Genomic DNA, 25,874 nt, shown 5'->3' with positions numbered 1-25,874 from the left:
CATATGAAAACTGAAAATGAACTGGACTTGTGCATAATTTGTCTCCAAGACTTTTCTGAGCTCATAGCATGTAAAGACAATGTGTAAATGAATGTGCATGTCTGTTATTATTATATATGAAAGCAATGACTGTGGTCATTGAAGTTCTCACGTCTGCAAAGAAGCCAATTGATGCAGGCATTCACCAACTGAAGGTTTAGCTGAAAGCTCTGTGAGTCAGACATGCAGGCACACGCCTATCATCCCAACCCTTGGGAGGACGAGGAAGGCTAAAGAGAAGGCTTTGATAACTAATTTATGCAAGCTGGCTTCCCTAGCTTCTTCCGAAAGTGTAATCCAAGGGATTTTAAATTAATTAGTATGATGTTTTTGCCCCCATGCTAGGGGCCTCCTTAGGAAGGTCATAGGCCACTAGGAGCTTGAAGACATTTTCGAGGACTTTGTTGAACTCAGCTGTTCCTGCAGTCCCTGCATTGGCTATTTTTCTCACTGCCGTGACAAAATGCCTTGCCACAGCGACTTAACGATGAAAGGGTTTGCTTCAGCTCACAATTTGAGGGTGCGGTTCATCGTGACAGGGAAGTGACAGCAATGGGAGCGTAAGGCCGCTGGTCACATTGCGTCTGCAGTCAGAGACAGAGAGATATGAACGCTGGTGCTCAGCTCACTGTCTCCTTTTTCTGCAGTCCAGGACCCCAGCCCGTGGAATAGTGCTGCTCTCATGTAGAGCGGCTCTTAACTCCTCCCTTAACCCAGTCTGGAAAGCCCCTCATAGAAATGCTCAGAGATTTTTTTTTTTTCTTCCAACTAGCTCTTCAGGCTCAAAACTCCCTGTAGAACACACAGGAAGCAGGTACTTTTATTTGCATTTTAGATGAATTAACTAGACCTGGCTCTGTGATATATAACATTAGAATATCAAGTAAGTGGGTTATACATATTAATACACAATGCTCTGTCTTGCACTACTACCAATTTTTTTTTAATTTATAAGTTAAATATTTTGAACATCTGTGGGATTTTCTCCAAAACTCTAGGAACAACCCTATAAAAACATTACTTTATCCCAAGTTTGGAAAAAGTGTACATAGAAAATAAAAATAAACTTTTTGATTTCATAGTGAAAAACATAACAAAAGCCAGAAAACTGTTCAATGACAACCGGGGAAACAATCAGCCCGCCAACAGGAAGTCCCCAGAGTCCAAACAGAGGCACACATAGGTGGCCAGATCATGCTTCTTTCTGTAAATGCCTGAGCTTATTCACCTCTGGGAATCAACTGGGACCATTAATATTGACTACCTGTTGCTGCTCGCTTGTGTGTTCAGCGTATGGTTCTTTGTAGGAGGATGGTCGGTATGAAGGCCCAACCTTGGCTCATGCTGTGGAGTTGTTTGGTGGCAGACGATGGAACGCTAGAAACCCCAGCCCTGGGATGTCAGCAAAGAATGCTGAGAAGCCCAGTATGCAGAGAAACAACACCTTGGGCATAAGCACCACCAAGAAAAAGAAGAAGATGCTCATGAGGGTAGAGTAACTTTGTTTATTAACCATACCTGGCCTTTTAGGACTACCATGGGGTCTACACTGCCATAAGCCACGTGAGGTTATTTGAGTTATGGGCAAGAAAAATTACAAAACAATGGTTACAAGAACTTGACATGTACCTCACAGGTGCCAGGGTCAGTGTCAGAAATCAGGCAAGGAGAAGGCTCCAAGGAAAAACCAAGGACCTTAAAAGTCCGCATTGGCTCAAACCCCGTGCGTGGCAAATGTGAGTCATTGTTAGGTCACCTGCAAAGAGCTGTATCAGTAGAGAAGTGAGAACCACAGGGGAGAAGCAGTAAGGAAGGACCTCAGAGTGGCTGGCTCACAGTGGGTCTTGAAGTGTGTCCGGGTTTCCAAACAAAACACAAAGGAAAGCATCGGCCACAGGGGAACCAGCAGAGAGGCTGAAAGGCTTCGCTTATTGCTCTCACATACAGAAGTGTGTGTGAAAGGCTAGGGCACCATTTCTGTGGTGGTTAAAGGGGGACTGGAAAAGAAAGCAGGAGCAGGCATGGTGGCTCACTCATGTAACCCCAACGTAGCGAGGCTGGGGCAGGAGGATTGCAGTAAGTTCAGGCTACAGAGTAAGACATTTGTCTCCAAATAAAATCACCCCCCCAATAAAAGCAGAAAGATCACATTATGAAGATCCACAATGTTAAAAACATAGTAGCACTGAATATTGTTGGCTATATTTTCATTATGGCATAATGCATTTCTTTCATAGCTATCTAAAACCGTCCTGTGCTTTGCTCATGAAGATTCATAGAACTTCATTGCTTCTTATTGTGTCTGTCCCCAGAGATTCCAGGAGTGTGGGGTTTTTTTTTTTAGCTTCCTTTTCTTGGGGGACACTGCTTCATACTGAAGAGCACACTAGATAAAATGACCTGAGGTCACCTGGGCAGCCTTAACGTAGCTCTTTACTGGTCTCACGAGGTGAGACAAGATTGAAGGACCTAGGTCAGAAAACAGAAACCCACCTGAACTGAACAAAGCCTTGGGGGAGAGCAATATAGTCCAGGAGCCATGGTAAGGTTTCTGTTCCCAGGGAGAGAGTGGAGAGGCAACCGACGACGAGATGGTGACCCGCAAGGCCAAGATGTACAGGGAGTGTCGAAGCCGGAGCGGTTCTGACCCCCAGGACGTGAACGAGCAAGAAGAGTTGGGTAATGCACTGTGCTCACATCTGAGCCTTTCTGTTTTTAACTTTTATGGGGGGAAAAAAAAAGCTCCTCAGATTTGGCGTTTTGATGTGATTTCAATTTGATATTATGGGAATTCCTTTTTTCACATCTCTCTAAAAACATTTTGTGTGTGCACACACGGCCTCTCCAGAGGCCAGAAGAAGGCATCAGATCCCCTGGAGCTGGAGTTACAGGCCGTTATGAAATGCCTGATGTTGGGTGCTAGAAATGGAACTTGAGTCCTCTGTAAGACCGGCAAGTGCTCCTAATTTCTGAGCCATCTCTTAGCCCCTGCTGGGAATCCTTCGTCCTGAGAATTACTTGTCTTGATGAGATGTAAAACCTGAGAGGCATTTCTACAAGCACACTCTACTTAAAGGAAAAGCCTCCTTAACCTGCCATTACTGGTAGATAATATTAGCTATCCAGGGTACAACTGACTGGGTGTTAGTGCTTTTAAGAATATGCCTGGATGTCACAACCACGCCCATGATCGGGTCATTTCTATATTCTTTGTCGAGGCCTTGGGTTCTGTGTACTTTTTTAAGCTCCCAGGTTAACTTGTAGCCAGCTGAGAACCCACCAGATTGGCCCATCCATCAAAGTATTCAGATGTTTCTTATATAAAAATTCAGTTGTGTGGATTGTTTTGCTGGCTTTTAAGGGAAAGTAGGCGCTAAGTCATCACCTCTTTTTTTTTTTTCTTTCATCCCTGCAGAAGCCAATGTCATCACTAACCCTCCCAACCCCCTCCATTCCAGAAGAGCTCACTCTTTGACCACGGCTGGGTCCCCCAACTTGGCTACCGGGATGTCATCTCCCATCAGGCCAGTCTCCTCCCCTGTGCTGTCTTCTTCAAACAAGAGTCCATCCAGGTGGGGCCTTACCATGATGAAACAGGGAATCCCCACGTCAGCCCAGCTGTGCCCATCTCTAGTTCTAACTCATAGTTAAACTGAAAAACCCCTAATTGAAAATGATTCTGACTTTCCTGATTCTGTCATCATAGTTTCTCATACTGCTATCATCCCTACTCACTGTTGGAGAGACCAATTCTTCCGAGGTCCAAGGAAGTAATAAAAAGCCAAGCAGTGATTCTCTAGATCGGCTCCCTCTAGTTGGCTAGCCGCTGATCACCTAGAGTCCTTTAACATCAAGCTTCAATTATTCAAAATTAAATTAAATTGGGCAATCCGTTCCTGAATCACATCTTAATTGCACCCCAGGAGGCTAAAGGCTTCTGTAGCTAGAGAACATGTGTGTCACTGAAGCACACTCTATCGGGTAGTCCCATTCAAGGGAACAATGAAATGATCTAGCTGCCGGACCTTGCTGATAGTGAAACACAAGTCACGCTTTTTGACTTGCGGTAGAAGTTATGCTTGCCTGGAGAAATAAATGCAAGTATTGCAATGAGTTAGATATCTTTACCTAAAGCCAAAGCTGGGGTTGTTGCAAATGATGGTGTCAGGACCAGAGACTTTTAAAAACCTCTGCCTTTGCTGATCATGACAGCGCTTGTCTTTACTCTTAGCAGTGGAGAGGTAGGGTGACCTCTGTGAATTAGAGGCTGGGCTGGCCTACATAGCTAGTACCAGGCTTGCCTGAGCTGCACAGTGAGACCCCATCTCAAAAACAAACAAACAAACAAAATCTACATCTTAGAACCAGAAGTAATAATAAGATGAAAAGGGACGAAAGGGAGCCGAGATACCACTCCATACACAGCAGCTAAAGAAATGCGAAGATCCAGGCAGAACCAGAGGAAAGCAGGTCCTGTTCCCTGTGCCACAGAGGCTCAGCAGACAGACATTGGCTTTGGAAGCTTTCCTTTCAACCCACATTATGCACATGTGCACAGATGCACACATGTCCTGTGTAATTGCTCTCGTGAGTCATGCTATTGGTAAGAACTCCACGGTAAATTCTCTTCTAAAGGGACGAGTTCCCCCACACTCTGAGTGGCAATCTTTAACTTTAGCCTTTGTGCCTTCAGTCCCAGAGTTAGTAAAGATGGGCCAAAGGCTGGACGGCCCTCTTTATTGCTCTTGAAACTGTTCTATAAATTCAGATTTATAGTAAAACTGAAAATAGTTGGGATCCTTTATACTTTCAGCCCATGCTGGAACCTAAATACATAAAATATATAAAATAGTGTGTTTGCCTTTTATTTAAGTCGCTGGTGAGCAGAGAAAGGCAGAGAAGAGTGATAAAGGGAAGTCTTTTGAAGGAGAAACTAGCTCACATACCAAGTCTAAAGTCAAAGGCTCAGCCCCAGGGTGCAGGGCCAGTCCCTGCTTACAATTTTAGGATGGATGGAAGGAAGGAAGGCAGAAGTAACACCAGCCTAAGCCGTGTTAAAGGACAGAGAGAGACTGAGCCCCTTGAGACAGAGAGACAGTTCCATACCTGACAGTGGAACTGGAAAAGAGGAAGACAGGAAACTCACTTGAGCAATTAATTACAGTGTGTTCCAATGATAAAGAACTATTCACATCTTCCTGAACTTGTACCCTAAGCTGCCCACACCCAGCTGGAAATCCTTCCGTTTGTGATGCTCTCCCGCCCAGAGAGGTGACCGTCAGATCTTAACTCTCAACATTTTCAGTGCATGAACACTAGGAGCAGAATTAAAAGTAGACTGACTGCTCGGTGCTCTTTGTATTTTCTTACAAATTAACACTTAAAATATCCCCCCCCCCCAAATCTAAGCCTTCCTCACAAAAAGAAAAGAAAAAAAGAGAAAGAAATATTACGTTAATTGATTTGACTTAAAACCATCATCAAAACATTTCTTCTACTACTTTGAGTCATCCACACAGAAAATAAAAAGTGTAGTAAAATGGCCAGACTGCATATTTGCCTGAGAGCGATGATATTTTTATGGTGAATGGATGCAGCCTTGGAAGAAGGTGCAGATGGGCTCCGAGGCGGGGTTGGCGTCTTTCCATTCTTAATATTTTTCTGACTCACATTTTCCATTAATATTAAAAGCTTTTCCCTGTTTTCATTGAAGAACTGGTTAAAAAAGGAAAAAGAAAGACATTGGCGCATTTCAAAACTTGCCTCCTGGATGTGTTTGCATAGTTTAGAATACAGAGAAGAACATGAACGATTTCCCACAAATTACGAACAAGGAATTTGGGGATCCTTTTTTTAAAAAACATGACTTTTCCCTAGACACACTGAATTTGGGAGATTTCCCCCTGATTTATCGATTTGTGCTTGAATATTAGCCCTCACTGTTTTGTCCCAGCTGAGTAAACGAGGAACACCGTTACCGGTACATCTTTATTACCTGTGAGATGATGTTGATTAAGGGATATAGTATCATTTCCCTTCTTGTTCAGATTGCCTTCAGAGACTGTGGAGGCAGAATGACTCGGGGTGTGCACTTACCAGTGACAGCCATGTTTCTCTGCAGTGCCTGGAGCAGCAGCAGCTGGCATGGACGGATCAAAGGCGGGATGAAGGGTTTCCAGAGCTTTATGGTTTCAGACAGTAACATGAGCTTCATTGAATTCGTCGAGCTATTCAAATCATTCAGGTAGGACGCGCACTTCCTTCTCACTCTTTCTCCAGCCCACACCGGGGCGGCAGCTCTAAACGGGAGATGTTCTCTCTTCTCCCTTCAGCGTAAGGAGCCGCAAGGACCTGAAGGATATTTTTGACATCTACTCTGTGCCCTGCAATCGGTCTGCCTCTGAGTCAGCCCCCCTGTACACGAACCTGACCATTGAAGAAAACACCAGTGACCTTCAGCCTGACCTAGGTTGGTTTAACAATTTAGGACTTCCCTTTGGGAGCTTTCTCTCCAAAACCAAGGTGGGAGATCCAGTCACACACACCCGTTCAGCCTGTTACTCACAGTTTGCTCTTACCTGGAGCTCTTTGAAACACTGAGAATTGTTTCCAAGGTCATTTGACAGTAAGGGGTAGGCAGGAACAGTAAGAAATCCATTGTCACATGATTCTTTTGGCACTCAGTTGAAATTGGGCTGTTTAACTAAGAATGCCTTCTGGTCATTCTGACAACCTTACTCCCTTTCCCAACCATTTCCAAATGTCTACAGGGTTTGGACTGGGTCTTAACTGAGAAACACCAGTATCTATGCTACCCATAGATAAGTGCTTGCTCAGGCCCAAGCACTTTGTCAAGGGGAGTCTTTGATCACCTCAGCATAGCACTCCTGTCTGAACATCGAGGATGTTTTTCCTTCTTTGTAAACCAAAATTCCCCCTTTATCCTACTTATACCATTTAGTCACCCATGAATTTTTAAGCCTATCATTTATCTCCTAATTTCTTGACAGAACTATAACCACTAGAGAGTACACACACTAAAGAGTGTACACATACATACACACGCACACTATCCTTTTTCGTGTACTTACTTCATAATTACTTATAAACTTATATTGTCCTTATTAACTATTGTAGAACTTGCAAAACATGCATACCTACCGACTAACCAAGTAATTGCATCTTTTAAATCATCACTTTTTATCATATAGACCCCTTGTAGGTGTGTGGAAAATGGGAAGAAATCATAGCCTTCCCATACACTGGCCCCCTGCACACCTGTGTGGATATCTGAGCACACAAACTCTCCCTGTTTGCGATGCCCTGCACTAGTAAAGTGCAGTCGTGACAATCCAGTCACTATCAATCCATACTGTGGCTGGAGTCCGTGGTTTTCTTCAGAGCTGTACACTCCGTGGGTTCTACAGACGGTGACATGTATACACGGCAGTGTTAGGCAGAACAGCTTTGCCGCCCTGACAATCTCTGTCCCACCTTTTCAGCTTCTCCTCCTCCCCTGAAAGCCCCTGGCTGTCACCAATTTTCTTACTGTTCTATAACTGTGCTTTTCCCAGGATATACCATACCCCTGGAATCCAACAGTGTGTGGTCTTTTAGGATGACTTGTTTTTCCACTGGGCAATGTGCATTTACATTGCTCTTTCTTTTTTCAAATCCATGGCTAATTTGTTTTTAAACTGAATAATATTCCATTGTGTAGATACACTGTTATCAACAATTGTATGCATGTTTTTATATGGAAGTATGTTTTATAATCTTTTGGCTAAGTACCTAGAAGCGCTAGATTCTATGGTAAGCCTCTGTTATCGCTTTGTAAGAAATTGCCACATTGTCTTCCCAAATGGCTAAAATTGAAATAACCAGCCCTGCCAAGTTTCTCCAAATGGGGAGCAATGAGAAGCTTAGAACACTTCTGGTTAAAATGTAAAATGACAGTGGTGGCTTCTTGTTGAACTAAACATACTCTTTACATAGAATTCAACTCTTTGATCATTCGCCAAAATTAATTTTATTTTTTTGTTCTTCTACATATTATACTTATTGTTCAAGAGTTTCTATTACAAAAATAAATTTTAAAATGATATTGATGCAAAATCTGCATATAGATGTTCATAATTACAAATTTAAAAATACAGAAAAGCTTTATGAGTGTGTCTCTACCAAAAAAAAAAAAAAAAAAAAAAAAAAAAAAAAACACCAAAACAAAGAAACCTGGCCGGAAAGATGTCACAGAGCTAAAAAAAAAAAAAAAATATTGCTGACCTTCCAGAGAACCCAAGTTCAGTATCCAGGACCCATAATCACATGGTTCACAAGCATCTGTAACTCTAGGTCTAAGGACTCTGACACCCTAGCCTCCAAGGGCTCCTGCCCTCACATGTACATACCCGCCCACAAACACACATGCACATAGTTTTAAATATTTTTTTAATCTGAATTTGAGCTAGATATCATAGTGCACACCTTTAATCCCAGCACTCAAGAGGCAGAAGCAGGTGCATCTCTGAGTCTGACGCCAGCCTGGTCTACAGAGTGAGTTCCAAGCTGAGCATCTTTCCAGCCCCTGGGTTCTTTTATTTACTCATTGGTTCATTTTTGTTTTCCTCTACTGTGGGAAGCCAGCAACACGCACTGACTTTGGCACTTTATTTAACAGATTAGGGCGTCACCAGGGCATTGACTCTGCAATATCATTATCTCCAGGTGAACTCTGTCAAAGGATTTCTGGATAATCAATTGCTGTGGGTGGCTGTATTTCAGATTTGCTGACCAGAAACGTCTCAGACCTGGGGCTGTTCATTAAGAGTAAACAGCAGCTTTCGGACAACCAGAGGCAGATATCCGATGCCATTGCAGCTGCCAGCATTGTGACCAACGGCACTGGGATTGAGAGCACATCCCTGGGCATATTCGGGGTTGGCATACTCCAGCTCAATGACTTCCTGGTGAATTGCCAAGGAGAACACTGCACGTACGACGAAATTCTCAGCATCATCCAGGTACCAGGTGTATGGCACGTCTCTCTCTGACTGACCTCATTTGATGCTAAGCGTTTTCTTCTGTTTACACTTCTTCCCAAAGCCTTCTGATCTGGGGTCCAAATAGAGTTTCTTTCAATGCCAGGTCCATAGGTATTCTTATTTATCATATAATTAACATGGGTCCTAGGGCGTCTCTGACGCAATGACAATTACAAGGAATTTGTGCCCTAGTCCTTCTTGCTGTTCTAACACATGCAACAGTCTATATTTTCAGCCTGTCACTTCACACCTAATTTTTAGCTCCCACTCTGCAATCCTGTGTTCAAGAGCTGGGAATACAGTACTGGATAAATTCTCATTCTTCTATGCATCTTACATTCTGGTCTGTAAGGTAAACAATAAGAAATATGTAAACATTCTGGTCTGTAAGGTAAAGAATAAGAAATATGTAATTGCAAGAATAAGTTTGTTTTTATTTTTTTAAATTGAGCAGGGTAGGGATAACAGGAAGGCTAAGCTGGAGAGGGGCATTTGGGCTGAGCTCTGAGTGAGTTACGTCCTTTGAAGTTCTGAGGGAAGAGGGTTCTCAGAGAAACATAAGAACCCAGCTCAAACCCTGGGGTAGGAGCGAACTAGGGACTTATGAAGAGCCTCAAAAAAAAAAAAAAAAAAAAAAGTCTAGTATAGTCAGAGACCAGCAGGACTGGCAGATGCGATTTCGGGCAGGTATCCAAAGACTAGCTCATCTAGGACTTTCAGACTACAGAACGGATGGAGGTTGTCTGTGTGAAACGGGAAGCTTGGGGAAATTTTAAGCAGGAGGGTGCATGATTTATGCTCCAAGAGGTCACTGTGAGCCCATTTGGGAATAAACTGTGCTGATGAAGGATGGGGACTGGTGAGCAGTGGAAACTGCCCCCAGAGCCCAGGCAAGGGAAGGTAGCAGTTTAGCAGGTGGCATCTCTAGGGAGTGAAACTTTACTGTGGCAGGGTCACATACAATACAGCAGAATGAGGTTAGTCCCCTGCTTGGGAATCCATGGAGTAGCTGAGTAGCCTTTAGATTTAACCGCTAAAGACGCTAAAACCGGGGGTCCACTGTGGCTCAGTTGAGCGCATATTTGGTAGGGGGTGCACCAAAAGAATCAGCTCTTTCCCCCCTCGCTGCTGGTACATAGCTGCCGTTATTATCCTCATCTTCCCCTCAGAAATGCACAGTGGTTTCGAATGAATCAGCCTTATTCTTTTCTCTTGCTCCCTTTTTTCTCTTAAATAAATATGCTTGGTATAATAAACTCACATATAATAAATATTTTCTTTTGGACTAAAAACTACATCTTACCACTACATAACTAAATTAGTTCAAATATTTGGTTTAGACGTTTCCTAATGAAAACAGAACAGCTTTTTTTTTTAAAAAAAAAAATGATGTGGTGTTATTTCCCCCTTCTTGGTTTTCTTTACCTAAAACATGCCTTTATTTTAATCCCTTGCAGAAATTCGAGCCTAGCATCAGCATGTGTCATCAGGGCCTAATGTCGTTTGAAGGGTTTGCAAGGTAACTCTTCAGATCCCCTTTGCACAGCGTTTAAGGGCACAGACTGCGCTTGCGCAGCCTTCCGACAATGTGTCTCGTCCAGGTTTCTGATGGATAAAGACAATTTCGCTTCGAGAAATGACGAGTCACGGGAGAGCAAGAAAGAGCTGCAGCTACCCCTCTCGTACTATTACATTGAATCTTCACACAACACCTACCTCACAGGCCACCAGCTCAAGGGGGAGTCCTCTGTGGAGCTCTACAGCCAGGTACGGAGAGAGGATGCTCAAGGCGTGTGGGCCCCCAAGTCACAAAAACTCACCCCCAGACTCCTTTGGAGAGCTTGTAATCTGTGCTGTGAAATCCGAGCCGCTGTCACGTGTGGGGAAACAGGCTATACACACGGGGGCTCTTTTCTTTGCTGCTTCCTGCCGTTTGTTTGTTTGTGTGTGTGTTTGTTTGTTTGTGTGTGTTTGTTTGTTTTCCCCTCTGTCCAGACTTACCCTTCATAGTAGGCAAAGGAAAAAGAAAGCATTTGTTTGAGACTCACAGCTTTTAGATCTTAGTCAGATCCACTCCTACTAAAATTAAATTTTCCCATGGGAAAGCTATCCAATCATTTCACTAAATGCTAAATAAATCCATAGATTGCGGTGGGAAAGCATAGTAGAAATGCAACTTTCTTGCAGAGTTAATCCCAAAATGTTGTTTGTTTTGTTTTGCTTTGCAATTTGTTAGACAATCAACCCATCCCTATGGCAACCAACTAAAGAAAAAGCTGCAGAGACTGGAGGCACTTTCCTGCAGGCTGAAATTCATGGGAATGCTCTGGGAACCAGTGGGCTCCCCGGAGTGGGAAAAGCACATCCTTTGACCTGACCAGCCAGCTCTCGGTCATTTACGTGCCTGTCTCTGTTACACTGCCCGCAGCTTCCTCCTCCAACGTCTCTTTTCTCCACTCCTCCCAGAGAGCAGGAAAGAGCCAGGTTAGGCCCAGGGGATGGAAGTGTGTGGGTCTGTGCTTGTGGATACGAGTTCAGAAACTGTAATTACATTGTACTCGCACAACCCCAGCCAGCAGCAGTGAGATTCCTTTGTTCTCCAGATTAGTCCAGTGTTCATGCTATAGACTATGACACAGTTTTTCCTCCAAGTTTGGCTTAGCACAGAATGTGTGTTTTACTCTCTGAATTCTAAGGAATCTTTATAATGAAATGGAAATGTGCTCTTAGTGTACAGGACTCTGTCAGGGCTGCTCAGCTGCTTTGTACTGAGATGAGAAAAGCCGCAGCTAGAAGGCGCTGCACCCTGGCAAGTGTACCGGCCAGTCTTCTGTGTGCTTCACATGTTGGCCATTTATTTGCACAAGGGTCTCCAAAGTTAAAAAAATGTTTGTGGAACCAGTGAGCTGGCTCAGTGAGTTAAGACACTTGCCACCAAACCTTATGACAGAGTTCAGACCCTGGAACCCACGTGGTGGAAGGAAAAAACTCCTGCAAGTTGTCCTCTGACCTCCATACATGTGCCATGACGTTCATATGTGCGCGCGCACACATACACACACACACAAATCAGTTAATAAATAAATGTAAATTGTAAAGTTTAAAATCCATTGTTCTGTGGCTAATATATGTGTGTATATCTTCATATCTAAAATGCTCTCTATATTTTATATGTACATACACATGCACATATTCATAGTTATATCTATATCCATGTATATAGTGGAATTTGGGGGGGTCACTTACATATGCTATCATATCATCTGCAAATAGCAATACTTTGATTTCTTCCTTTGCAATTTGTGTCTCCTTGATCTTCTTCATTTGTCTTATGCTCCAGCTAGAACTTCAAGTACTATACTGAATAGATATGGAGAGACTGGAAAACCTTGTTTTGTTCATGATTTTAGTGAAACTGCTTTGAATTGCTCTGTTTTACTTGATCTTGGCTATGGGCTTGCTGTAAACTGTCCCTTGTATCCCTAACCTCTCCAGGACTTTTATCACAAAGAGGTGTTGAATTTTGTCAATGACATTTACTGTATATAATGAGATGATCATGTGGATTTTTCTTTCATTTGTTTATATGGTAGATTGCATTTACTGATTTTCATATATTAAAACATCTGTGTATCTCGGGGATAAAGCCTACTTACTCATGATGGTTGATCTTTTTGATTCATTCTTGGGTTCAGTTTGCAAGTACATTATTGAGCATTTTTGCATCTGTGTTCATGAGGGAAATTCTCTATGGTCTATAATTATTTTTCTTTGTTGAGCTTTCATGTGGTTTGGGTATCAGGGTGACTGTGGTCTCATGAGATGAAATGGGCAATGTCCCTTCTGTTTCTATTTTGTGGACTATTTTGAGGAAGGTTGGTGTTCGTGTTGTTAACTATTCTTGGAAAGTCTGGTAGAATTCTGTGCTAAAACTATCTGGCCCTGGCTTTTTCTGGGGTGGGGGAGACTTTTAATGATTACTTCTATTTCAGTAGGGGTTACAGGTCCACTTAAATTGTTTATCTGATCTTGATCAAACTTTGGTTACTATCAAGAAAATTATTCATGTATTTTAGATTTTCCAATTTGATGGAGTACAGGTTTTTAAAAATATGTCCTTAGGATTCTCCAGGTTTCCTTGGTGTCTGTTGTTATGTCCTCCTTTTCATTTCTGATTTTTTTTTTTAATCTGAATATTCTCTCTCCATCTTCTGGTTAGTTTGAATATGGGTTTTTCTATCTTGATTTTCTCAATGAACAAACTCTTTGTTTCATTGTATCTTTGTACTATTCTCCTTGTTTCTATTTTATTGATTTCAGCCCCGAGTTTAAGTGTTTCCTGCAGTTTACTCCTCTTGGGTGAGCTTGCTTCTTTTTGTTCTAGAGCTTTCAGGTGTGCTCTTAAGTCGCTAGTGTGAAATCTCTCCAATTTCTTTATGTAGGTACTTAGTGCTATGAACTTTCCTCTTAGTGCTGCTTTTGTGTGTCTCATAAGTTTGGGTATTCATTTTCATTAAATTCTAGAAAGTCTTTAATTTCTTTATTTCTGTCTTGATCCATTTTCATTCAGTAGAGAGTTGTTCAATATCCATGAGTCTGTTAACTTTCTGTTGCTTCTGTTTTTGATGTCCAATGTTAATCTATGGTAGTCTGATACGATACAGGAAGTTATTTCAGTTTTCCTGTGTCTGTTGAGACTTGCTTTGTGTTCAAACATGTGGTCAGTTTAGACAAAGTTCCATGAGGTATTGAGAAGAAAGTACTTCTTTTGTTTTGGGTGGAATAATCTGTAAATATTTGTTAGGTTTGTTTGGTTTATAATATCTGTTTACTCCAGTATTTCTCTGTTTAGCTTTTGTCTGGATGACCTGTCCATTGGTTACAGTGGGTATGAAATCTCCATTGTCAGTGCTTGAAAGTCACTGTGTGATTTGAGCTGTAGTAGTGTTTATTTTACAAGCTTGGGTGCCTTGTGTTTGGGGCATAGATGTTAAGCACTGAGCTGTCATCTTGGTGAAACTTTCCTCTGTACTTCATGTTCGAAATCCTAAATTTTTCATTTCCTGAACTCCCTCAGTTTGAGGTTTTTTTTTTTTTTTTTAAACTCTATTTCTAATTTCAGGTCTTAAACAGTTTTACTTATTTTTTTTTTACACTGTTTTTGTGTTTTCCTGGCTTTCTTTAAGGAATTCATTAATTTCCTCCTTAAGGACCTCTATAATCTTCATTAAATTGATTTTAAGGTTTATCTCTTTCTTGTGCCTCGGCTTCTGAATATTGGAATATTCAGAGCCTGCTGTGGCAGGATAGCTAGGCCATAGTGGAGACACATTACCCCACCTGTAATTGATTGTGTTTTTATGCTGGTGTCTAAGAATCTGGGTGTGGGCTGCTGATGGGTCTAGGTGCTGATTTCTGAGTTTGTCTTTATTCAGTGAATGTTTTGTTCCTTGGTTTCTATTTCTCCTCTGGATTTTTAAAGCCTGTGATTGCCTATTTTCCTGGCCTGTTCAGCAGGTGTGCTCACAGGGAATGCCTGCTGGTGTGGGAGGCGGGGTAACTCAGATGAGTTGGGGAAGGAAGGCTGGAGGGAGAAGGTCTTCTGATCCCTTGGGGACAGGGACACAGAGGAAAGGGAGACTGCAACAGGTTTCCAGCAACAGAGTTGGGGATGAGATTGAGGTGATTGGATTTCAGGAGCTGTAGGAGAGGTGTGGCTTTGCCTGAAGTCTACTTTTTGCCATGGGAAGAGCAGCCCTTGGGTTAGCAGGAGGTGCCTGCTGGAGTTGGGGTCTGGGACAAAGCAACAAGTTGGGGAAGGAAGGTTAGGAGGAGATGGTTTACGGGATCCATAGGAGAGGTGGGCAGGGATAAGGGAAAGCTGCAGCTGGCGTTCTGTTGCAGTGCTAGGGAGGAGACTGGGAGATTAAATCTGGTGGAACAGAGAGAGAGGAGAAAGTCCACCCATGGCCTGTGGCTTACTACTGGAGTTGTGGGAGAGTGAGGGGATGGAGGTTAGAAGGGGATGGTCTGTGACCTCCACAGGAGATGCGGGCAGTAGAGAAAAAAGAGTGCAGCTGGTGTTCAGTTGCAGCATTAGGGACAAGTCTGGGGGATTGCATGTGGAAGAACATGGAGCCTTTAATTTTAAGATATTTCATTTCAAAGAACGAAAGATACTTTTAAAAAGAAAAAAGAGAGAGATGACATGTTCTTACATCCCCTTTACCTTCCAACAGTCTCCATTTCTGGTAAACACTTTTCCCACATTGATTGGTTCTCTCCATCCCTGAGTCTGTATTAATTATGATCTTTGACCAAAAAATGCCAATTATCTGTTTTTTACTTAATATCCATCTTCTTTATTCATAAGTGCAAATGCTGACTGATGTGATGTATGCTTGGTTCAGTTTGAAGCTTTATCTCCTGGTGCTCATCATCTGGGTGGATTCCTTCATTGGTCACACAGGTCCTCTTGCAAGGATGCAGGAGCATAGAGCTGGACTGCTGGGATGGAGATGACGGCATGCCCATTATTTATCATGGACATACACTGACGACCAAGATCCCCTTCAAGGTAACGCTTCCCATCAGATCTCAGGGACATTATCTTCATTAAGTAAATCACTCTACAAATTACACCTTAAGTTCTTGTGATAGCTCTGAAAGGCCTTCAGAGTGTTTGCGATACTGTGGGGGGTGTGAACAGGTCTGTTCTTTCTGGGATTTGATCAAGAACTCCTAGCCGGGTGGTGGTGGAACACACCTTTAATCCCAGCACTCAGGAAGCAGAGACAGGTGGATCTCTTCATGGCCAGCCGAATCTACACATATTAAAAGATATGGTGTGTGTCATATTGTTACAAATACAGTATTAACTGTTTCAATGTGTCTTGGGCTTTATTATATTGTATGCTATAACAAAAACAATGTCTCTTACTAGGTCCAGGACAGCGGGAATTGTTATACAGAGAAACCCTGTCTCAAAAAAACAAAAACCAAACCAAACAAAACAAAAAAAAACTATTATGAAATCCCTATGTAACTATAGTTTTTATAACTGTTACCTCATGTTGGTACATATTGTTGCTATTTATTTTCACATGATATAATGATAAATAAAGACAGAGACGGTTCTCTTCCTAGAGAAATTAAAGGCCAGTTATTCTGCTATCTTGGCTGACAAAGGAAATTATCATGAAGATGTCCTGATATCAGGAGATGATTAAGTAATCACCATTAGAAAGTAACAAGAACCAGTTCCACCTGGGAAGATGGATTATCTTGGACAATTGGCCTTATTGGATTATTTTATATTCTACATAGCTTATTAGTTTAGCTATGCAGTTGCTCCTCCCTCAGAGGGTCTTAAGCTACCTAACATCATTTTTCTCTGAGCTAGAGCAAGGTTGGGAAGGAATATTACCATTATATGGGGTAGTAGCTAAAATGTATTTTTTCAACTCATTTTCTATTTGTCATTCATAAAGCTCTTGCACTGTATTTTGGTGAAGGTTTATGTTTATCATTAAAAGTTATGGTGTATGCCATATTGCTACATATAGAGTTTTAACTGTTTCAGTGTGTCTCGGGCTTTATTATATTGTATGCTATAACAAAAACAATGTCTTAAGGTATTCTTTCTTGATATGTACTAGGTCTTTTTTTCAGTTCAGCACAGTAACAGCTGTTCCTTGTAGTATAGAAACAAGGCTCAATATTTGATGTTCTTATACAAAACATCCTAGTCTTTCGTTTAGTGTTTGTAAATTTAGCTATGGGTTCTCAATCTATGGACTCAACCATACAACTATATGTATGTATATGTTTGATATATATATATATATATATATATATCCAAAAGTGGGGTAAAATTATGTCTGTAGTGAATTTGTAGGCATTTTTTCTTGTCATCATTTGGAAATAATATGTTCACATTATACTGGGGAGTCTACATATATAGGGATTATTTGAAGTACATAGGAAGATATATTTATAAAGATTATATGTAAATATTATGCCATTTTTATATGAGATCTGAGTTTCATATAGATTTTAGTATCTGCAGAGGTACTGGAATTATTCTCCCACAGATCTAGAGAGGTACCTATACTTTTGAAAAGATAAAAACTGCTTTTGTCCAGAACCTACAGAGTGCGACAATTAGACACTTTCTATGGCTCAGTACCAGATTTCTGACTACCCTGAACAGACACCTGACTCTAAGGAGCTGTCTGGCTCTTACAGGAAGTGGTGGAAGCCATCGATCGCAGTGCCTTCATCACCTCTGACCTCCCAATTATCATATCCATTGAGAACCACTGCTCACTGCCTCAACAACGAAAGATGGCAGAAATCTTCAAGGTGAGCTTCCTCCAAGACACCATTGTCTTTCAGTTGGTGGTGGTATCTATATAGGACAGATGTGGACCACAACACAGTTGGACTTTAGCCATGAGGCATATTCTGTAAAGACCTAAAAAAAATTGGCACTGCTCAGAGAGCTTAGGCTTTTTTCTAGAATGGTCCTTTTTTCTGGTTTCCTGACCCTTTCCAGAAAGCCTCAGGAGGTAAGGATAGAGCATCTCTCCAGTACGCCTATAATACAAATGGTCACCTGGCAATTGTATGTGGAAAAACTGAAACTGTTTCCAGGAAAGTCACATATTCTTGTGACCCACACTGTATTATAGTGATCCAAGTGAGCAAGTTAGACGGTTCAGAACACTTTCTGTGTTAATAGTAAGCTTCTTTATACAAGGGAAACGTAATGCAGACAGTTAAGGAGCAGATATTCCACAAGACAACCCCTTCTCCAGTGGGAGAACCACTTGTAGAAATGGACCTCTCACAAAAGGAGCACTAACAGAAACATCCTCCAATGTGAATACCAGCAAAACCTTGGCTTTTCATATTGCCTTAGCCTGCACTTGGAAATTTTTGTTTTTGCTTGTTTAAAAATAGCTAGAAATAAAAATCGCCATATTTTCTATCCTTATCTTGAGTGATCACCCTGTGTCTACCTTCCACCCACGATCTCCTTAAGAGAGACAATCTTCTTTGGAGACCAGTGCTCATAAGTCCCTGTGAAAATGGTATCTATTTTTCATTCATTGTTGGAACAGATCCTCCCTGTTGCCTCTTGTCTCTTCTCTTCACTTAGAACTAAACCATATTTTGCAAAACCACAGCCACTCATCAAACTTCTGCTTGCTTTCTTCTTTAATGCATTAGACTCTGCAACATTTTCCTAAGTCATCACAGCTGGCTCCCTCTACAGTCTGACCTAGGCCTTCCCCCTTGCCCTGAACACATCCCCCTTCCTTCCGGCAGGAAACTGCCAGGAGAATAAACAACCTCTTCTTAGTTCCTTTTCCTGGGGTTTCTCAAACAGCTCAACTAAAATGAGCTATCCAGTACATTTAGGGGATGTAAATGTATTTATCAAGTAGCGGCAGACGGCGTTGATGGTGTGTTTCCCTTTGTGCTTTGTAGAGTGTGTTTGGAGAAAAGCTGGTGGCTAAATTCCTATTCGAGACGGATTTCTCAGATGACCCAATGCTTCCCTCACCTGACCAACTTAGGAGGAAAGTGCTTCTTAAAAACAAGAAGCTAAAGGCCCATCAGACGCCAGTTGACATCCTAAAACAAAAGGTAATCCTCCCTGGTTAAGCAAGTTAGGAATATGCCATGGGTTTGGGACAAGGAAATTAATGTCGTTTAAACTTTTCAAATGATCTGCTGCATAGCTATGAACCTTGAGATCCTTTAACTGATACACTTGATTTGGGGAGTTCTGATTCATACACCAATAGATTCTCTCCTCCCACTAACCTCAAGTTTTATTTTGTAAATTGTACCCACGTGAAATGTACCTCCGTTGTTTAATTCATTCTAAGCGGGTTGGTGTGACTCCTGCCTCAGCCTCTTGGATATTGAACTGAAGGTGTGTGCTCCCAAGCCTACCTATACATTCCTAAGAACGTTAAAAATCTTATCACAAGTTAAAACATTTATAGGATATAATTCCTATATCCTGAAGGCCAGCAAGGGTTGTGCCGCCAGTCACCTTCAGGAGCCAGGCGGGAAGACCAGTGTAAGAAGGCCCTGGGAAGATGACAGATAGGACTGAGGACAGCGTGTATGCCCCTGTGCAATTGAACAGCCCTAATCAAATTATTATAAAAGAATTGAAGGGGGCTGGAGAGATGGCTCAGCGGTTAAGAGCATTGCCTGCTCTTCCAAAGGTCCTGAGTTCAATTCCCAGCAACCACATGGTGGCTCACAACCATCTGTAATGAGGTCTGGTGCCCTCTTCTGGCCTGCAGGCATCCACGTAGAAAGAATATTGTATACATAATAAATAAATAAATAAAAAAAAAAAAAGAATTGAAAATATTAACTCCATTGAGCACCCGTGGTGTGTCCATGTAATTCTAACTACTAAGAAGGCTGGAACAGAATGGTTGCTTCAGCCCAAGAACTAGGGATTAACCTGAGAAACACAACGAGACCCTGTCTCTTTTAAAAAGAAAGATGTCGTACTAGCCCAGTGGTTCTCAACCTGTGGGTCGACCCCTTTGGCAAACGTTTGTTTATATATATATGTATGTATATATGTATTACAATTCATCACAGTAGTAAAATTGCAGTTATGAAGGAGCAACAAAAATAATTTTATGATCGAGGTCACCACGACGTGAAGAATGGCTTTAAAGGGTCACAGCATTAGGAGGGTTGAGAACCACTGTGCAAGCCAGAAAACTGTTTTGGAGATGAAGCTCCCCAAGGCCTGAAAGCTTCAAACCTTCTCTATGACCATTTCACTCTAAGGCTTCTCCAGGAGGCTGACTTTTACTTCAGTCCCGAAAGCTGTGAGAACTGCACATGGGCTTTGTAGTGAAACTTTTTAACTAAGATGTTAGCATGTGTATATGTAGATGTAGACACAGCTTCCACTGTATCTCCCCTATTTGTACATTTTTATTATAAAGATAATACAACCACATTTCTTTTTTGAAAACTAGGGAATATGAGAGGATAAGGTGCCCAAGCATGTAACTGGCCTGCCTTAAATGCCCGAGACCGGCCTCCCAGCAGGAGATGCTGTTGCTTCCAGAACACTGTTCCAGAAGATAATTTCCTTTCCTCTTCCTTCTTCTCAATTTTTGTTTGTTTTACATTTTACTTTATTTAAAAAAAAATGGGGAGAAAAGGAGAAAGGAGCATAGGAGTAGGTTAGAAGCAGCAGTTCATATAGAATGATGACTAAGTGCAGTGTGACCTAGATCATCACAGATGGTATGTGTATAAAAGGAAATCTTAGAGAATGCTGCATACTGTCCCAGTGAAGGAGGGAGGGAGGAAGGGGGAAGGGACAGGGTAAAATGCAAAACGATGCACTGGCGATCAAGACGCCTTTAGCATGTTTAAAGAAGGTTGTGGAGCCCTGGTTCTGAGTTGTGTTTGGCTAAGCTGCTGTTCCCAGGCTTGCCTTGCATTTTGTGGCTAAGCTCTCAGTTTTTCCATGCTGGCCATTAACACCCACAAACCTCCCTAAACCCACTTTGAGAAATCTAAGCCTAGCCAGTGAGCATTTAATAATCTAGGCCGGCACTGTAGAATATTTTATCTAGATGTAGACACAGCTTCCACTGTATCTTCCCTATTTGTACATTTTTATTATAAGGATAATACAACCACATTTCTTTTTTGAAAACTAGGGAATATGAGAGGATAAGGTGCCCAAGCATGTAAAGGAATATGCAATCAATCAGGACAACCTGAGTCTACTTCCCTGAACCCATATGGTGGAAGGAGAGAACCAACTCCCTGGAGGGGTTCTTTGAACTCCATACATACTGTAGCATGAATTCACACACAGACAATGTACAATCAACCAATCAATCAATAAATGTAATTTCTAATTTTTCTTAAATGTTCAAAAAGTAAAATTAGTGGTAAGGTGGCACACACCTTTAATCCCAGCATTTGGGGAGGGGGGGGGTAGAGGCAAGCAGATTTCTGAGTGTGGGGCCAGCCTGGTATACAGGTCGAGTTCTAGGACAACCAGGGCTGCACAAAGAAACCCTATCATGAAAAAAGATATGATAACTTTGGTAATGTCCATAGCTACAAGTAAGGGAGTCTGTCTTAATTAGGTTTCTATTGCTTTGGTAAAACACCACGACCAAAAGCAATTTTTGGAGAAAGGGGTTTAATGTAGCATACAGCTCTCAGGTCACAGTGCATCGTCCATCGTCAGAGCAGGGACTCAAGGCAGGAACCTGGAGTCAGATGCCGATGCAAAGGCCATGGAGGGGTGCCGTTAACTGGCTTGCTCCTCACGACTTGCACGATCTGATTTTTTCTAACGCCCAGGACTACCAGCCAGGGATGGCACCATCCACAGTGAACTGGGCCCTTCCACATCAGTCCTCAATCAAGAACATGTCCCATGGGCTCGGTCACAGTCTCTACAGGTTGTCTGGAGACCAGTCTGAGGGGGACATTTTCTCAACCGAAGCTCCTTCTTCCCTAATGACTCTAGCTTACGTCAAATTAACAAAAAGCTAGCCAGCATAGAGTCCAAGAATAGAAATGAAAACAAACTGCGTCTTTACTGTCTTTTAATTCATTTGTTAGTGAAAGAGAGAGAGTTCACATGTGGAGGTCAAAGAACAACCTTTAGGAGTTAGTTTTCTCTCTCCGTCATGGGTTCCAGGGATCCAGTTCAGGCTGTCAGGTTTGTGTGCAAGTGAATTTTAACCGCTGAGCCATCTTCATAGCTTCTATCTTTATTTTCAATCATCTCTAACTGGAATTTAGCAGTTCCTCTGATTATAAATATAGGGAGAAACCCAGTAGTTTAGGCAGTACCTGATGCGTGTCTTTTTTACCAGGAGAAATGACAGAGTTTTTGTCTTACAGATGTTGATAATACCTCCAAGATTTATTTATGTTCATCCTATTCAAAAATTATCACTTGACCCATTATTACATGTTTTGACACATTTCCTAAAATTTTTGTTGTAATGATTTATTTTTATTATCTTTATATATGTGTGTATGCATGTGTGTGTGTGTGTGTGTGAGAGAGAGAGAGAGAGAGAGAGAGAGAGAGAAAGAGAGAGAGAGGAGAGAGAGATTGAAAGAACTTGTGCACATGACTGCAGGCCTAGGTACCTGTGGCAGTCAGAAGCATGGAGTTGAACTTACTATTTTTTAAAATGATTTTATATTATTTTATGTGAATGAGTGTTCTCTTACATGTATGTTTATTCACTGTGAGCATGCCTGGTGCATCAGATCCCCTGGAACTGAAGTTATGCGTGATTGTGAGCTACCACATAGGTGCTGGGAATCAAAACTAGATCTTTTGCAAGAACGAGTACTCTTAAGTGCTGAGCTACCTCCCCAGCCTTGGAACTGAACTTTTACGTACGCACTCTAACCGCTGAGCCATTTATCTAACCCCAGGTTTCCTAACATTTCTACGCCTGTTTTGTTATTTTGATTTATAGTTCAGATAACGTCTGTTGAAAAAGTGTTTTCTAAACTAGCAACTGTTCTTTTGGTCTGCTTGTCCGCAGGGATTCTAGCATTGTTCTCTAGGTCAGAGGACTTTCAATATTATTTTAAGACAGAAAAAAAATGGTTTCTTAGCTGAGACTTCCTGCTCTAAAGTTGACAGGCTGTTTCACTCAGTCCCTTGGGACTGATGCTAGTTTTCCAAGCATCAGAGTTTTATCTTGCAGGACTTTTCAAAGAGCCTAGGAATCTGGACACCACACACACATTCCTTGTGATTCTTTGTAATAGCTCCCAAGTTCTTCAAGGATGTTGACATTTGCCTAAAAAGCTGTATCCATAGGTTTTAGGGTCAAAGCCTAGGCTATGGCAGCCGCAACAAGCTGAGCTCAACCACCGGCTCTCAATGTGTCAATTAGAAGCTCACATAATGGTATGATGAGAAGAGATCCACTTAGTGTGGTTCCCCTAGGAGAAAGAACAGATAGAGAAACTCAGGGACCCCAAGTCCGTCTTGAGGGCACTGGCAGGAACTTCCACTTCAAATGGAAGGCAAGAGGTCTGCACTGTTAACCAGTCCTGGTAACGGTGTGGTCAGCTCATTGTTGTCTCAGCTCTAGACCTGTCGGGTGGTCCTAAGAAGGGCTTATTCCTTGAGGGACAACGAGATCCTTGGGAAAATACTGCTGATTCAGGGAGCAGCCTTCCATCGTGGATACCTGCTCTCATGGGGGAAGGGGAGGTCTATTCAAAGAGCTTCTACTGTTCTGAGAATCCAAGGTGACTTAAGAGGAAAGGTTAAGGACAGTGCCTTACCTCTGTTCCTTAGTCTTGATGGGAGCTAAGACAGGTTAGGTAGACACTGCTTGAGTGATTTGTCATGCCTGTGTGCCTGAGAAGCAGATAACACCAAGTAAAGAAACCGACACAAAATGAAATCCAAGATGCTATGGTGGTTTTCATTATCTGTGGGCCCAAATGAGGAGTGAAAGCCTCCAGTGAGGGCACCATTTCTATTGCATCCAGATACGTTCTTCCTCTCTCAAGCAAACCCAAAGGGACAATCCACTTTTATCACCCTCGTTAGCACCAGGTGAGGGTTTTAAAGGTTTAGGAAGCTCAGTAGGTTACATTGCGGTCTTTAATTATTACTGTCTTACAGGCTCATCAGTTAGCATCCATGCAAGCACAGGCTTTCACTGGTGGGAACACCAACCCCCCACCTGCCAGTAATGAGGAAGAGGAAGATGAAGAGGATGAATACGATTATGATTATGAATCCCTTTCCGATGGTAAGAGAAACAGAGCTGACTTCTGTGAGCAGGGAAATGCTTAGGTGATTTTTCTTTTTCCCTCAAAATAAATCTGTAGCTCCACAGATAAGCAATAGAGATTATTTTAATAATGTCTGGGAGTCTGGGAATCCAGTCACTTAGTGAGGACTAAGGAAGATGAGGGCTCTGTTAAGTATCACAGCCACACCCCAGGAAGACAGGGACAGCACAGGAAGCATTGGGAAGAGGGGGTGTGGTGGTGTCATTCCTAAAATGGGCGTGTAGAGGAAGAGATGCAATTATAGCAAACGTGCACACACACGCACATGCACACACACATGCATGCATGCGCACACACACACATACACACATGCACACATGCGCACGTGCACACATTTTCAGCCTTTGCGTTTATGAAGTGGTAGAAGTTCTTGGCGCAGGCGTTTCAGACTGTGCCTAAATCCCCTCTCTCTCCTGCGACTTCCGCAGGGGACAGCTTCGCTGCTCTATGTTCTCTTCCTCGTTTGCTGTCTCTCTGACAGTCTGGCACCAAGCAGAGGAGTTTCATTCTCCTGTCTCTCTGTTCTCAGATTACTAAACCAACCAGACATTTCCTTCCGGCCCCACCAAAGAGAAAAGCGTGAGCAATGGCTAACGACACAATTTTTAAAAGTCAAATAAATCATGTTAACTAAAGGTTACTAGTGAAGCATTCTTCTTAAGTCAGAGTTGCGTGTGACTAGTGTTATTAGCTGGAGATGACAAAGTTTTTCTCCTGCAACATCCTGATAGTGGGCTTTCACTTTGCTGACCCCTGAGGGGCAACTGTATTCATATGAGAAAATGCCAAACTTTTTTTTTTTAAGGAGACAACATCTCTTTTGTTTAGTACTAGCTGGGCTGGAACTTTGATTCTCCTGACTTCATCTCCTACATCGCTTTATATATTGGACCGAGGGTTTGGCTCAGTGGTGAGCATTTGTCTCATGTAACAAAGGCCCTGTAATCCCTGGCACAGACTTGCTGCTTAAAGTAGACTATTTGCTGAATGTGTAGTAACCCCACACTAGTAGCCACTGATGTAAAGACCACTAAGCCACCCCACATGTCAGCTTCTCATCTCATGTTTATTTCCAGTTATGTTCAGTTCAGGGCTTCCATTACTGGTGACAGTCTAAATACGATACTGAGCAATATCCATTTAAATTTAGCCTTCACAATAGCTGATTGGTTCATGCCATCAGTTAAAGGCGTACTTATTTGGTGTGAAATGCCATGAGGTAATAAAAAAGATAAAATTTGAATGGAGTCAAGACAATCTATTAACGTCCTAGTCCTAAAAAGTCATGAGAATGCAAAACGTTTTATACTGACCCATGCATGCCCCATAGCAAAACAAATTGATTCAGAGATTAAATGAACAATTATACTTAAGAAATTAGCCAATCTGCTGCTTTTAATCCCTGCACTTGGGAGGCAGAGGCAGGCAGATTTCTGAGTTCGAGGCTTCCCTGGTCTACAATGTGAGTTCCAGGACAGCCAGTGCTATACAGAGAAACACAGACTAAGAAAGGGAGGGAGGGAGGGAGGGAGGGAGGGAGGGAGGGAGGGACAGAGGGAGGGAGGAAAGAAGAAAGAGAGGGAGGGAGGAAAGAAGGAAGGGAGGGAGGAGGAGGAAGGGAGGGAGGGAGGGAGGGAGAGAGAGAGAGAGAGAGAGAGAGAGAGAGAGAGAGAGAGGAAATCAATTCAGGTGTTATTTGTTCCTGTAATAAGTTGGCCCTCCAGAATATAAATTCTTCTCAATCACTAATTACTCTTGGGTTTTTTTGTACTTTTGAGAACAGAAATGCAGGCATTTTAAATTATCATTCTCAGTATTTATTTGTTTGCTTGTTTGCAAATAGCAAAATGAATCTAGGAGAGAAAGATCTTTCCGGTTTAGTTTTGTGCAGAGGAGTAAAATTTAACTCTGCTCCCCACTGAATTTTTG

General features: G+C 42.1%; 1 protein-coding gene across 1 annotated transcript in view; it reads left to right on the top strand.

Moving 5' to 3' along the window:
* Positions 1-25,874, top strand: part of Plce1 (phospholipase C epsilon 1) — a 142,496-nt gene that overhangs the window by 84,228 nt on the left and 32,394 nt on the right. The window contains exons 8-19 of the mRNA XM_041661310.1: positions 1,347-1,529; positions 2,601-2,718; positions 3,455-3,563; positions 6,161-6,283; positions 6,372-6,508; positions 8,821-9,059; positions 10,538-10,599; positions 10,682-10,847; positions 15,550-15,657; positions 17,328-17,444; positions 18,576-18,734; positions 23,773-23,902. Of these exons, the coding sequence (XP_041517244.1) occupies positions 1,347-1,529; positions 2,601-2,718; positions 3,455-3,563; positions 6,161-6,283; positions 6,372-6,508; positions 8,821-9,059; positions 10,538-10,599; positions 10,682-10,847; positions 15,550-15,657; positions 17,328-17,444; positions 18,576-18,734; positions 23,773-23,902 (1,651 nt within the window). The remainder of the gene's footprint in view (positions 1-1,346; positions 1,530-2,600; positions 2,719-3,454; positions 3,564-6,160; positions 6,284-6,371; positions 6,509-8,820; positions 9,060-10,537; positions 10,600-10,681; positions 10,848-15,549; positions 15,658-17,327; positions 17,445-18,575; positions 18,735-23,772; positions 23,903-25,874) is intronic.

The sequence above is a fragment of the Microtus oregoni genome, unplaced genomic scaffold (assembly GCF_018167655.1).
Source record: "Microtus oregoni isolate MIOR12 unplaced genomic scaffold, Mior012 000012F_ref0000307, whole genome shotgun sequence".
In the NCBI taxonomy this organism is placed as follows: Eukaryota; Metazoa; Chordata; class Mammalia; order Rodentia; family Cricetidae; genus Microtus; species Microtus oregoni.
Note: the sequence above shows the minus strand (reverse complement) of the source record. Positions and strands in the feature narration are given on the sequence as shown.